The sequence below is a fragment of the Ursus arctos genome, unplaced genomic scaffold (genome assembly GCF_023065955.2).
Source record: "Ursus arctos isolate Adak ecotype North America unplaced genomic scaffold, UrsArc2.0 scaffold_31, whole genome shotgun sequence".
Classification (NCBI taxonomy): Eukaryota; Metazoa; Chordata; class Mammalia; order Carnivora; family Ursidae; genus Ursus; species Ursus arctos.
In genome coordinates this window covers 30775728-30789336 of record NW_026622997.1, presented here as the reverse complement: position 1 = coordinate 30789336, position 13609 = coordinate 30775728, and the positions used below count along the sequence as shown (strand labels likewise).

Here is a 13609-nt window from a genome sequence, read left to right as displayed (position 1 = left end):
GGGACGCAATGCCAGGACTCCAAGATCATGACCTGAGCCAAAGGCAGATTCCAAACTGACTGAGCCACCCAGGCTCCCCAAGATTTTATTTTTAAGTAATCTCTATACCCAACGTGGGGCTCAAACCCACAACCCTGAGATCAAGAGTCTCATGCTACACCAACTGAATCAGCCAGGTTCCCCTATTATAATTCTTTAAAGTAAGCTCTACTCCCAGCGTGGGTCTTGAACTAAACACCCCAAGATCAAGAGTCTCATGCTTTACTGACTGAGTCAGCCAGGTGCCCCAGTATTTTAGTCTTTTTTATGCTATTATAAGTGAAATTTTTTCTTAATTTCACATTTTCATTGTTCACTGGAAATGTATATAAATATAATTGATTTTTATTACTGACCTTGTTTCCTACAAACTTGCTGAATCCACTTATTATTTTTTTAAGTAAGCGCTACACCCAATGTGGGGCTCGAACTCATGACCCCAAGATTGAGAGTCACATGTTCTATGTACTGAGCCAGCCAGGTGCCCCTGAATTCACTTATTATTTTTAACAGTTTTTAAGTGGATTCCTTAGTATTTTCTTTTTTTTTTAAGTTTTTATTTTTAAAAAAGATTATTTATTTATTTGAGAGAGAGAAAGCACGCACGCGCGAGCCTGAGCCGGGCAGAGGAAGAGGGAGAGAACCTCAAGCTGAATCCGTGCTGAGCCCAGAGCCAGACACAGAGCTCGATCATCCTGAGATCATGACCTGAGCCAAAATCAAGAGTCAGATGCTCAACCGACTGAGTCACCCAGGTGCCCCTCCTTAGTATTTCCTTCCTTCCTCCCTTCCTCCCTCTATTCTTTCTCTTTCTTTTCTTTTCTTTTCTTTTCTTTCTTTTCTCCCTTCTTTCTTTCTTTCTTTCTTTCTTTCTTTCTTTCTTTCTTTCTTCTTTCTTTCTTTCTTTCTTTCTTTCTTTCTTTCTTTCTTTCTCTTTTCTTCCTTCCTTCCTGACTTATTTATTTGAGAGAGAGAGTGAGTGGGGGGAGGGGCAGTGGGAGAGGGAGAGAAGCAGACTCCCCACTGAGCACGGTGCCCAAAACAGGGCTCTATCTCAGGACCTTGAGACCATGACCTGAGCTGAAATCAAGAGTCAGACGCCTAACCAACTGAGTCACCCAGGCACCCCTCTTTAGTATTTTCTATACACAAGATCATGTCATCTGTGAGTAGAGATAGTTTTATTTCTTCCTTTCCAATCTGGATGCCTTTTAATTTCCATTTCTTGCTTAGTCATCAGGCTAAAACCTTCAGTGCAATATTCAATAGAAGTGGCAAGAGTGGACATCCTTGTCTTGTTCCTTGTCTTTTTCTTGGAGAAGGTATCTAGTCTTTCACCATTAAGCATGGTATTAGTTGTGGGTTTTTCACCGATGCTTTTTATCAGCTTGGGAATGGCTGCCTGGCTTTGTAAATAAAGTTTTATTGGAACACAGCCATTCCATTCATTCATGTATGGTCTATGGCTAATTTGAACTATAATGACAGAGTTGAGTAGTGGTAACAGAGACCATATGGCCTGCAAATCTAAAATATTTACCACCCGGCCCTTTAAGAAAAAGTCCACTGACGTCTGGTTTAAACTGATAAATTTTGGGATAGTTTGCTGTGAAACAATATATAACTAAAACAACTCCCAATCTTTGACTGGAACCTCAAACAACTGCAACACTGGGTAAGGAGGAACCATAAATAAACAAACCCTTGCCCAGACTGTTGTCCAGCTTCAAATCATCAGGGAAGCTCAGAAAATCAGAAGCTCTGAAACTGAGTTAAGGTGATTCTAGCTTGCTAGTGTCCCCAAATGCCTGCAGAAACCAATGGAAATCTTTTTGGGAGGAAGATATTATTATTGTTGCCTCAAATGATTTTTTAAATACAATGTCCAAAATATAACCAGGTACATGAGGAGATAAAACAACATAAGGAAGAACCAGTAGTAAAAACTGACAACAGAAGCAGACCCACAGGGACTGTAGATTGAAGTTAACAGACACAAGCCATAAAACAACTGCACTTTCCCTGTTTAAGGAGAGAAGATTATAACAAGTCACAAAGAGATATAAGAAGTGACATAGCAGATCTGAAAGAGACCCAAATAGAAATTTTGGAACTAAAAAAAAAAACCCAAACAAACCAAAAAACAAATGAAGAGTTTGATGGATGGGTTTAAAAGGAGAATTTTTTTTTTTTTTAAGTAGACTCCACGCCCAGTGTGGGCCTTGAACTCATGACCCTGAGATGAAGAGTTGCATGTCAGATGCCCAAGAGAATTTTTTAAAAAGCTGAAGACAGAATTAGTGAAGTGAAGAATAATCACAAGAAACTTTTAGAACAAAGCATCAAAAGACAAAAGATAGAAAAAAATAAAAGAAAGGGATATAGTGAGAAGGTCTAATAGGTATTTCAACTGGGGGCCCAGAAGGAAAGAGGTACAGAAACAGTATTTGAACATACAATGGCTGATTTTTTTTCAAAATTAATGAAAAATTATGCAGATGTTATAAGCAGACATGAAATGACATATATTCACTCCACCATGTGTTCTGACTCTAAAAACAGTGCATCCTCAGGGTGCCTGGCTGGCTCAGTTGGTAGAGCATGCGACTCTTGAACTTGGGGTCGTGAGTTCAAGCCCCATGTGGGGTGTAGCGATTACTTAAAACGAAAACAAAAACAAAAAAACCCCAATACATCCTTCCTGTACAAATCTGCCTTTGAAAGGATTCTGAAACCCACATAAAGGTAGCTCCATAGCAGATGGAATAGGGCTTGTGTGGCCTGAGTTCAAATACAAGCTTTGCCACTCCCTGCTGCGCTCTCTGGAGAGGGTTGCCAAACTTCAGTTTTCTCGGCTAATAAATTGGACTAGTAATACAGGCCTACCCCACATTGCCATTGTGAGAATCAAGTGATACAGTGCACGTGAATAAACCTAGTGAATGCCAAGTACTTTAAAAATGAGACATGGTTTGAGCAGGATCACAACATTCCCAGGCACCAACAGTGACAGGTAGGACTGGCTATATAATATGCAGGTCCCAGTGCAAAATGAAAATGCAATGCTGAAAAATTATTAAGAATTTCAAGATGGTGACAGCAGAGCATGAAACCAAGTGCAGGTCACACACCCCTGAAGCCAGCCTTGGTAACAGGCCCTGCAAAGAACCGCTCTGTGCATTAGGAAAGGGCTGTCCCTCCCACACCCAGGTGTCTGCAGCCATAGCCCACGTTATCTTGAGTTCTGAAGGGCAGCAGTGTTTGGGGAAATTGCAAGCACACGTGTTTCCAAATGCCAAGGAGGGCAAGTGCAGTGACCGGAGTGGTTTTCTGAGAGAGTGGGTGGGGCCAGCCAGGCTGCCATCAGAACTGTGGAACTGACTGTTCCCCACAGACTCTGGCCTAGAAAAAAAAGCCTGCAGCTGTATCTACAGGGCCTGTTGTTGTTTGCTGCGGTGTGTTACAACACAGCCTGGCAGCCTCCGGGGCCTTTCTGTCTTCCTCCTGGAAGAGCCTGGTCCCAGAGCATGTGACATGACCACACAGCCCTGTAGATTTGCCCATATTGCTCCTCGCTGTTCCCTCAATTACCAGGCTTTTCCAGGTCTGTGTGTTTTTTGCTCACACTATCCTCCGCAGTCCGGGAATCCCCTTCCTTCCTCTTCCACAACCCTCCATCTGGCAAACACCATCTTCGAAGACTCCATCTTCTAGGACTCAGCTCTAGTGTCACCTCTTCAATGAAGACTTCTCTGCCTTTCCCAGGAAAAGCTAATTGCTCCTTCCTTGGAGCTGTCCCCTGTAAGATACGTGGTACTGCCAGATAATGTGGATGGTGCTATCTCTTTAGCTACAGCCTTCAAGGACTGGGATAGTGTCTTCTCACCTGTGTATACTGTGCTCACAGCACCTATTAGTAGATTCTTTTTTTAAATTAATTTGAGAGAGCACATGCACATGAGCAGGGAGAGGAGCAGAGGGAGAGGGACAAGCTGACCGGGTGCCGAGCCCAGAGCTCGGGGGCTCGATCTCACAACCCTGAGATCATGACCCGAACTGAAACCAAGAGTGCCACGCTTAACCAACAGAGACACCCAGGCGCCCGTCTTAGTAGATTCTTTTTTTTTTTTTTAAAGATTTTATTTATTTATTCGACAGAGATAGAGACAGCCAGCGAGAGAGGGAACACAAGCAGGGGGAGTGGGAGAGGAAGAAGCAGGCTCATAGCAGAGGAGCCTGATGTGGGGCTCGATCCCACAACGCCGGGATCACGCCCTGAGCCGAAGGCAGACGCTTAACCGCTGTGGCACCCAGGCGTCCCCCCTCTTAGTAGATTGTTAATCAATTGGTGTTGGAAACTTTTAGAACAAATTATTGAAGGATAAAAGGTTGGGTTTGGATTTAATCACCAATGTCTTGTTGAATTAATGCATGAATAAATTGTTTCAGTGGCATCTGGTAAAAAGGGAAACTTCTAGGCATTAGGTCAGGGCCCTTGCCCTTGAGGAGGTTTCAGTTGGTTCTAGTTGTCTTTTCTGCAGGCACCACCTCCTGAACGCCGGATGGTGATTTGTTGGAAGCTCTTCATAAATACCTAAATGACCCACATGACATAACGCAGAGAACAGATTTGGAGCTAAGAGATGTGGCTTCTGATCTGGTTATGAGATATCAGGTTTCCATAGGTGACTATTAAGTTCCATAGCTATGGAACTTTAGGTTTCTGTTTCCTCAAAAGTGAGAGGATTGAGTTGTTATCCCCTAAAGCCTAGGTGCAGCCAGCTCGAGCCCCTCATCTGAATCTCTATGGGGAACTACTCAGAGGCAGCCAGTCTTCTGGCTGGAGGAGCTTGGCCCCTCCTGAAGCGTTGTTTGCTCAGCAGATCTACCCTTTGCTGATGGTAGGGGTGGGATGGGAAAGGTGGAACAGAGAACACAAACACTTTTTAAGGCCCTGTGCCGTATCAATCTCCTCGTATCTCATGCTTGAAAGGCAGAAAGCCAAGGCCAAGCACGGTCTTCACAGTCACTTAGTGTCCACGGGGAAATGCTACGTGCTAAACTCGTTTTCAAGATGGGATTTCCCCAGGCTCAACTAGGCATCTTTGACTTCCTGGCGCTAACCTAGCCTGCTTACCTGACACAAACAGCCCGGCCTACCCCCTCCATCCCCTGATGGTCAGGCCCGGGAAACAGACAGGAGAGCAGAGCTTTCAGAGATACGATTCAGATGTGAAGTCCACTAGCTTGTTTAGGCATGAGTTTCTCTGAAGGTAAGAGATGGTGTGAGGGGGCGTCGGTCAGTTTCCTCCATCCCTTCCCTCCGGCCCCACAAAGGCCAAGGGCCAGACACGTGGGCTGGCGTGGAGAGGCGGAGTTTACACTAAGGCGGAGGTGCAAATAGACGGGGGCGGGGTCTCATTTGCATGGACGGCGCGCGGCCACCAATCCGGACAGGCGGAGCAACAGCCCGCGCGCCTTTTGGGGGCGGACTGACAGCCCCGGGGCCCTATGGAAGGCGGGTCCTGCGGCCGGCGGGGGCGGGACCGTGCCGGGCGCTGCCCAGGGGATTCGGGCCGGTTCGCGGGCGCTGCCAGTCTCGGGCGGCGGCGTCCAGCGCGCGGACTGCCTGCTGGGCGGGCTGGGGGCCGAGCGGCGCGCGGGTGAGGCAGAGAGAGACCGGGCCGAGGAGCAACCACGGCGACAGGTACCGGCGCCATGGCCGCAGGGATGGGGCGGGCGGCTGCGGCGCCCCGGGAACCGAATTCTCTCCTTCGCGGTCCGCGGGCCGCCGCGCCGCTTCGGCGTCCCCTCACGCACGGTGTCCCAGCCCCCGAAGCTGCGCTTCGGGGCGAGCTGTGCCGGGGAAGCCTCGAGGCGAGCGCGCCGGATGCCCTTAGCCCAACTGCGGGGCCCCTCTGCGCCCCGTCGGCCCGCGGGGCCGGTGCTCCCTCCGGGAGGCGCGGAGTCGGGCGGCCGCGAAAGCCGCTCCCCGCCCCCGCCGCGCTCCCCCTCGCGGAGGCGAGGCAGGTCGCGCCCGCTCGTCCTCACCCGGCTTTTGTTTCCCGCCCGAGGTGACAGGTCCCGGTTCCGGCTCCCGTCGGCGGCCCCCGACTCGCCCGAAGCCCGGCGCCTGTGACCGCGACCGCCCGGAGCAGGCTGCGGGACTCGCCGAGAGCCGGGCGGCGCGTGAGCAGCAGCCGCCGCTGGCGGGAGAGAAACTTCGCCTTCTGGGGCCCGGGCGGCGGGCGAAGTCGAGCCGGGGTGAGCCGTGCGCCGGGACGCCGCGGGCGCGATGGAGCCGCGCACACCTGGCGGGGCCCGTGGCGGGCGAGGATAACGGAGTGTCCCGCTGCTGCGCTCCTCGCTTTCGGTTTGCGCTCCCCGGGCGGTGGGTGTGGATGCGTGTTCTCCGCTTTCACCTGCCGCCTTGGGACGAGTGACTGGGATACAGCATCCCGGTTCTCGGCCGCTCTTGGAGGGTGCCAGTGCAGCGCCGTTCTAACAGGTGATTATTCTCGTGCCAGGTGAAAGCCAGTTAAAACTTGTTTTAGGGCTCCTTATTCGGCTCAGTGTTAGAACGTTAGAACTCCTTCCACTGATGTCTGAAAAGGTGTGCTGGCGACAGTATAAGAGTCAAACCCAGTATTGATTAAAAAAAAAATTCGAGGGGTCAGCGTGAAGGTTGATTGCCTTCTTTCCATGGACGAGCCTGGAGGAACATTGTAGTCTTACATAAAAAATCGGTTTCTGCAGTGGTGGCGAAAGCATAGTAAGGTACAAAGTTAGTAAATGGAGAATGCAGAACTCTAGATATCCTTCAGTGTGGTTCGGGACAGTGTGTACAACGTTTGGCCGCCATTCAGTAAATTCTGCATGAAGTAGTTTGAGCTCGTGGTTTTGGATTTACTTTTCAGGAGTATGTTTTCCAGTGGAATAAGGCTTAGCATTGAATGGGAGCTTTCTTTGCCTCGCTGAGGGTAGACAGAAGTGTTTATTTTCATTGTCTTACCATTTTGTTAGATTGTGGACAAGGGAAAAGTTAAGGCATATTTCGGTTAAGTATTTTTAATAGTCTATGGAATTCTGCCCCCTCCCCCCCGGGGGGTTTACTAGAGAATTATAGTAGCTTTTTTCTCTTGGTGTTTCAATCAAAATTCAAGGATAGACTTGAAAATTTTTTTATTCTTTTTTGGAAATCTTTATTTGTCATACTTTCACTTACCATTTTCTCTTCATCTCTCTCCCAGCTGACCTCCACTTAATCTGCAATTATGGCCCTGACCAATGTAGGGCATCTACAGAAAAAATACATTTAAAAATAATATATAACAATTATTTTTGAAATGTAGTTTATACATATTTTAATTTATTTGTAACACTTGATTTAATTTAATTTTTTTCTAATGTGTCTTTTATATCTATTGGGGATGATTTATATTTAGCAGAAGTGTAACTTCTTAAGAACAAAGTTATAATTTTGATTTAACTATGCTACTTTATTAGTATTTCACTGAATTGTAATTTTACTATTTACCTAGCTAATTAGTAACACCATTTAAAGCTGACCGCTTTAACAAATAGGCTAGCTGTGACTGGGATTTTTAAAAACAAAATCAAAGATGGTCTTTATAAAATGTTTTGTATCTCTAAAGCAACAGGCTTAAATGTTATAAGGTCTTTGTCTTTCCAACATTTAACAAAACAAACATTTTTCTGAATCTTTAATTTCTTAGTTATGGTAATTTTAGGTGAATTTTAAGCAGTTCAACATGAAAAACTTAAAATACTGTATTGGGCAACTAATTAAATCTTCAATTTTCTGTTTATTCTTGGATTGGAAAAGAACACGTATTTTGGGTTATTTAGTTTCCTAAAGGTTTCTTAGCTTAGAATGAATCAGTCTAGTGAACAAAGAACATCCTCTTTCTGTAGCTGTAGAAGAAGTTATTGCTATTAAAGCTGAGTTGTCTTTTTGGTGCCTAGGGTAGATTGGTCGAGCAGTGACTCGTCCTGTAGAGTGGGTTTTATTCTGTATAAATAGTTGTAAGGAATCTTATAAGTCTGGGGGTCCTCATTGTTTTGGATGATTTAGGTAATTGTTCTTTAAAGTGTATAGGAATATATTAGTTTTAACTACTATGTGTAATTTACTATGTATAATAAGTATTATAATCTTTATCCTATGGTGATGTTTAAATATACCACATATGATAAATTAAACATTTTATAGTTTTATTTACGCAAAAGCATATTTTAGGAACTTTATAAAAATGCCTTTTAAGTAAAAACCCATTTTCAAATTCAGTTTTTAGATAATTTACTGGGTTTTTTATCCACTTTAACTTGTGGTAGACCATATCATAAAATTATCAACCACATTTCAGTTTCAAAATTAAGCATAAATTGAATTCTCACATCTACACGATAAACATTGTGAGTGTGTGTAAGTCATAATCCTCAGGTTCCTTTTGAGTTTGGGGGTGGACAAATATTTTTGAATGAATAAAGCCACAAAAAACAAGGGCATTTATTAAAATAGCTAACTTGAGGATAAATCAGGTGACACTGTTAGACATGAATATGGCTTTGACAGTACTATGCATGTTATACCTTAAGAACATCTCTGTACAGGCCTTTACTGTAGTTGTTCATAATTCCTAAAGAAAAAACATCCATACCTATATATTTTTTAAAGGTTTTATTTATTTATACATGAGAGAGACGCAGAGGGAGAAACGGGCTCCCAGCAGATCAGGGAGCCTGACCAGGACTCGATCCCAGGACCCTGGGATCATGACCTGAGCCGAAAGCAGACACTTAACCTATTGAGCCACCTAGGCATCCCAAGAAAAAATCTGTATTGTACATATTTTGGCACACCAAATTCCATAATTATTTAATACTGAACAACTAAATATGGACATTTTATAATTCTGAAACTAATTGAACTTTTATTTTTTTAAGATCTTTTTTAAGTTGTTTGTTTGTTTGTTTTTGTTCTTGTTTTTTAAGTAATCTGTACACCCAGTGTAGTGCTCGAACCTGCAACCTGGAGATCAAGAGTCGCATGCTCCACTGACAGAGCCAGCCAGGCACCCTGAAACTATTTGAACTTTTTAAACTAGCTGATTAATAATTAGATTTTGTTTTATTGTACATTTCTGAATTTTCTACAGTGCATTTTTTTTTTTTCAAACGCTCTCTGGCTGGTTTTATTAAAGAAAAATTTTGCATGATTTACTTTTTACCAGTTTTTTCTGGCATGCTCCTAATGATGTCAGAATCGCCTGGATCAGTGATAACCAGTGTGCATAGCCTGTCGTATTTTCCACATGCTGTGCCCAATTCAATATTATTGCCACTTTAGTGATGGACACCAGTTTTGGCCAATGTGATATGTAGTACTCTATTTCAGATTTCCTCAAGGCAGGCAGTTGTTGGCTGGGATGGCCAGTTTTGCTTGGCCATGTCTCATCATTTTGTGTGCTTGTACCCCATCATGTACTGTCCACTTACATTGAGTTGGAGCCTAGAGGTAATCAACTCCAGTGACTTTTTCTTCTGTGCAGTCACCATCTTCTTGCCTTAGGTGCGGGACAGCCCCCAACCAAGAGCAGTCGCCAAGATGGCCAAGGAGGGAGAAAGGACCTACTGTGCATTTTTAAGTTCTAATAATATATCCCCAAAGTGTAAAGAAAATTAAATCTGTACACATAGGAGACTGAGTGGTTGTTGGTATGAAAGTAACTGTTGATTTAAAAACATTAGCCACTTAAGTGTGATTTAATTTGCAAAAAAGATACATACCAGGTAAAAGACTCTTCTGTCCAAAGAGACAGCTTAAAATTAATTATAGTAGGTCCTTATGCACCCTTGTAACTAATCTGTGTAACAGGTTACTAAGGATATTTTAGCAATATTTGAAACACTAAAATTCAAGCACTCAAAATAATTATATCTCACAGTTTGTTATGAAAAGAATTGGCTTGTACTCAGCTGAAACTTAAACATGTAAGACTATAATCCTTAAATGGAGCAAGTTCATTTTATGCTTAATTTAGTATTTACTTCTAGTCTTTTGGAAAACATCTAGTTAATGAGAGTGAAGGACCACCAGAGGGAGTATGGGGTCTACACATTTGCTCTATCTGTTTTCTACTCTTGGTCTGGAAGAAAAACACTTTAAAAATAAGAGTAAGATTGTAATTCTCTAAAACAGGAAAAAGATAATGAAAGTTGGGGGTTGTAGCTGTTTAGAGCTGCAGTTGCTTTTGTAACAGTTAATCGAGGCTGTTTTCCTTGTTCTTTTAGAAAATGGTACAATTATTGGAAAAATGAAAATGATGTGTTTTCAGAGTGAATAATGGGTTAAGTAAATAATTACACATCTGTGAAAGTTAGGGAACATCCAAATGCTAAGAATGTTTTTTAAGATTAAAAATGCAGTACGTTAGAATTGTGTGTTCTTGAAGTTGCTCATTTTGACGGAGGAGGAATAAAAGATGAACAAAATCAAGCACCTTTAGAAGAGGGTTGCTTCCTCCTTTTATAGCTGCAGACCCTTCCTAAAGCAAGCAATGGTAAATTTCTAGATCCATTTGTAGCATTCTGCCTCCATCTTGGCAATTTATAAGTAATGTTAAACGAGGAGCCACTTCTAGTCCCCTGAAAATGATCATCTGATTAGCAAAAGCAGAGTTGGGAATTTCGAATTGATCTCTTCAAAAATCAGATTTGTGTGTATGTTCCTTAATGTTACTACCTCTGGAAATTAAAGAACCTCCTCTACTTTCAGCTGAAAATTACACAGTGGAATTTCAAAGTCAAAATGTGTTTGTCATAGACTTACTGCTGCAGTAAATTACTTTTTGGGGTGGAGAAAACATCCTAGAGATTGAATCCTTTCCAGCATAAATTCTCAATGAAGATGGAATGGTCTTTACCCATGTTAAGTATTAGCCAATGGATTATTTCCCTGTTTAACTTTTTTAAAAAGAAAAACAATAAGATAAAACTTGTAATTTTAAATATTTTGGGTTTTCCCCCTCACATAAAAGATTATTATATAGTGGAGGTAATATTTAATGTTTTGAAGTTCTAGTTTGGGGAGGGGATTTGTTATGAGAATGTATTTCATTGAAGCAGAACAGGGTAACTTACATGGAAAGAAATCTGTTTCTCTTTTGAATTATTCTTAGGTTAAAACATAATACTTAGAAAAATTAAACAGATAGCTTTCCCATCTTATATTTATTTTCACTATGAACTTTATATGTTTTTAAAAAATATCTCTGTTGGTTCCAGGTGGACCTCTCAGAATCTATTCATTTATATATATACACACACACACGTAGATAAAATATCTATATTTGTTGTATTTTATGTAACTATTTTTGCTATACGTTTATGTGCAATCAGTCCATCTGTCTATACTATATGACTTTACAGGCATATTTATATATGGGAACCCTCCCCTTTTTAAATGAAATCTTATTGCATTAAGGGTAATAAAGTACATGTTCACAAAAAGATTGATGTAAAATGTTCATAGCAGCTTTTTTTCATAATAGGAATGAACTACTGATTCGCACAACTTAAATGAATCTCAGAAATATTATTCGGAGCAAGAGAAGCCAGGCACAAGTATGTACCAAATGATGCCATTTGTGAAAAATATAAGAACAGGTAAAACTTTAGGTGTGGTGATAGAAATCAGGACAGTGGTTTCTGGGTAAGGGTTGTGGTTGACTGGAAAGGGGCAAAAGGGAACTTTCTAGGGAGATAGACGTATTCTGTAGCTTGATTTGGGTAATGCTAATTCAAGTATACACTTGTTGGGTAACTTTTTATTTTCATATAATTTTTAACTTACAGAAAAGTTGCAAGACCTAGTACAAGGAACATCCAGATTCACCAGTTGTTGGTGTATGCGCTTGTTCAAACTTACTGAACTGGCTACTTAAGATCTGGGCATTTTACGGTATGTAATTTTTACTTTAATGAGGGAAAGAGCTACAACAGTTTGTTGAAGAAGACAATGATCTTGCTGTCTGCAAAAAGTGAAATACCTCAATTCAGACTTCATCAGTGCTTTCGTAATGATGGAGAAAAAGAGAATCACTACAGTCTCTTTTGTCTTTACATGTATGTATTTGTGCTGCTTCTCTCCGAAGTGTCCTGATGACATATTTCGTTAGAAGAAATAAGGTTCTGAAAATGATTCAAGGCAGAACTGCTAGCAGGGAGACCCTGCTTGATTTTGTTTTTCTATGCACATCATCTAGGGAATGAGACTGGTAGCTAGCAATAGCTTTCTGGGAATTGAAGGTGGTGATTATTCCTGTTAGAAGAGTCGTACACCTATAGTGTGCTAGGTTTTGCACAGACATGTATAGTTTTTATTGTCTTGGAACTTACAGATGAAGAGGAGGCAAACAAATCTAGTCGTCATTTTTGGGTGGTGCTATTTATCATAGGGAGGAAAGATACGTGCTTGTAAACCATATATACTATTCTTGCTTATCAGTAAGTGGTGAATCTAAGCGGTCAATTTGTTTTCTATTAGTTGCAGTACTGTCATAGTCTCAGTAGAGTGATATGATTTAAATTACATTCATTTAAATCGTAACTTAAACTATGATCATTGTTAAAAACATTCAACTTTTCCCCTCTACTTACTCGTTTATATAATTTTAAATGTGTTGTTAATTTATGGATATTGGTTCTTCTTTTTTTTTTTTATATCTTTTCCTTTACTTAAAGAAGTTGTTTATTTGATTATTTACTAGAGTGGAAGATGTTTGAAATAATATGACCGCTAACCAGCATGTTCAACAAATTAATCATTGATATTGGGGATAAATGTTTATTTTGCCTTTACTAACCAAAACTGTACGTTTATATAGACTATACATTTTCTTCAACAAAATTATAAGTTCTTTGAAGAGAAAAATAACAAATGTCCAATGTCAAGTCACATGGGTAAAAGGATTTTTTCCATTTAATGAACATATTTATATTCCTCTAAAATGACACAGGATCTTTTCTCCCTTTCATACACATTAAATTTCATTGGTCTATTGAAAATGAATAAAACAGTATTTGATAAGTTTTTGTCTGTTAGAATTTTGTTTTGAGTTGTCAAGCCTTAATTACAGATAGAATTTTTAAGATATCTGGGGTGCCTCGGTGGCTCAGTTGGTCTTGATTTTTGGCTCAGGTCATAATCTCAGGGTGATGAAATCAAACCCCACCTTGGTCTTCTGCTGGGGTGGAGCCTGCTTGGGATTCTTTCTCTCCCTTTCCCCGCCCCTCCCCCACTCGTGCTCATGCTCTTGCCAAAAAAAAAAATTTTTTTTTTTTTTTAAAGATTTTATTTATTTATGTGACAGAGAGACAGCCAGCGAGAGAGGGAACACAGCAGGCGAGTGAGAGAGGAAGAAGCAGGCTCCTAGCGGAGGAGCCCGATGTGGGACTCGATCCCGGAACGCCGGGATCACGCCCTGAGCCGAAGGCAGACGCTTTAACGACTGCGCTACCCAGGCGCCCCCCCAAAAAAATTTTTTAA

At 41.9% G+C, this 13609-nt stretch overlaps 2 protein-coding genes and 1 pseudogene across 12 annotated transcripts in view; 1 reads left to right on the top strand and 2 right to left on the bottom strand.

Moving 5' to 3' along the window:
- Positions 1 to 5457: 5457 nt before the first annotated feature.
- Positions 5458 to 8694, bottom strand: LOC113243693 (collagen alpha-1(I) chain-like). The gene is made up of 2 exons (XM_026482461.2): positions 8653 to 8694; positions 5458 to 6540 (listed from the first exon to the last, which is right to left on the bottom strand). Exons 1-2 carry the CDS (start codon positions 8692 to 8694, stop codon positions 5458 to 5460), a joined length of 1125 nt encoding a protein of 374 aa, XP_026338246.2.
- The window catches only part of FKBP5 (FKBP prolyl isomerase 5), a 114496-nt gene continuing 106496 nt past the window's right edge, over positions 5610 to 13609 (top strand). For 3 of the 11 annotated variants that reach the window (XM_048225775.2, XM_048225774.2, XM_048225777.2), the window contains exons 1-3: positions 5625 to 5746; positions 11613 to 11685; positions 11917 to 12022. The gene's annotated coding sequence lies outside the window, so the exon portion shown is untranslated. The other 8 variants (XM_026482733.4, XM_026482730.4, XM_057304863.1 and 5 more) reach the window with 8 other exon arrangements.
- LOC113243847 (60S ribosomal protein L30-like) lies at positions 9280 to 9684 on the bottom strand (annotated as a pseudogene).

Bases quoted from the DNA above. Each gene is read 5' to 3' on its own strand.
- LOC113243693 (XM_026482461.2), bottom strand. From the start codon at position 8,694: ATGAACAACTACAGTAAAGGCCTGTACAGAGATGTTCTTAAG. The intron at 6,541-8,652 runs GTATAACATGCA...ATCACCTGTTAG, and splicing joins TGTACAGAGATGTTCTTAAG to AACGGCGCTGCACTGGCACC.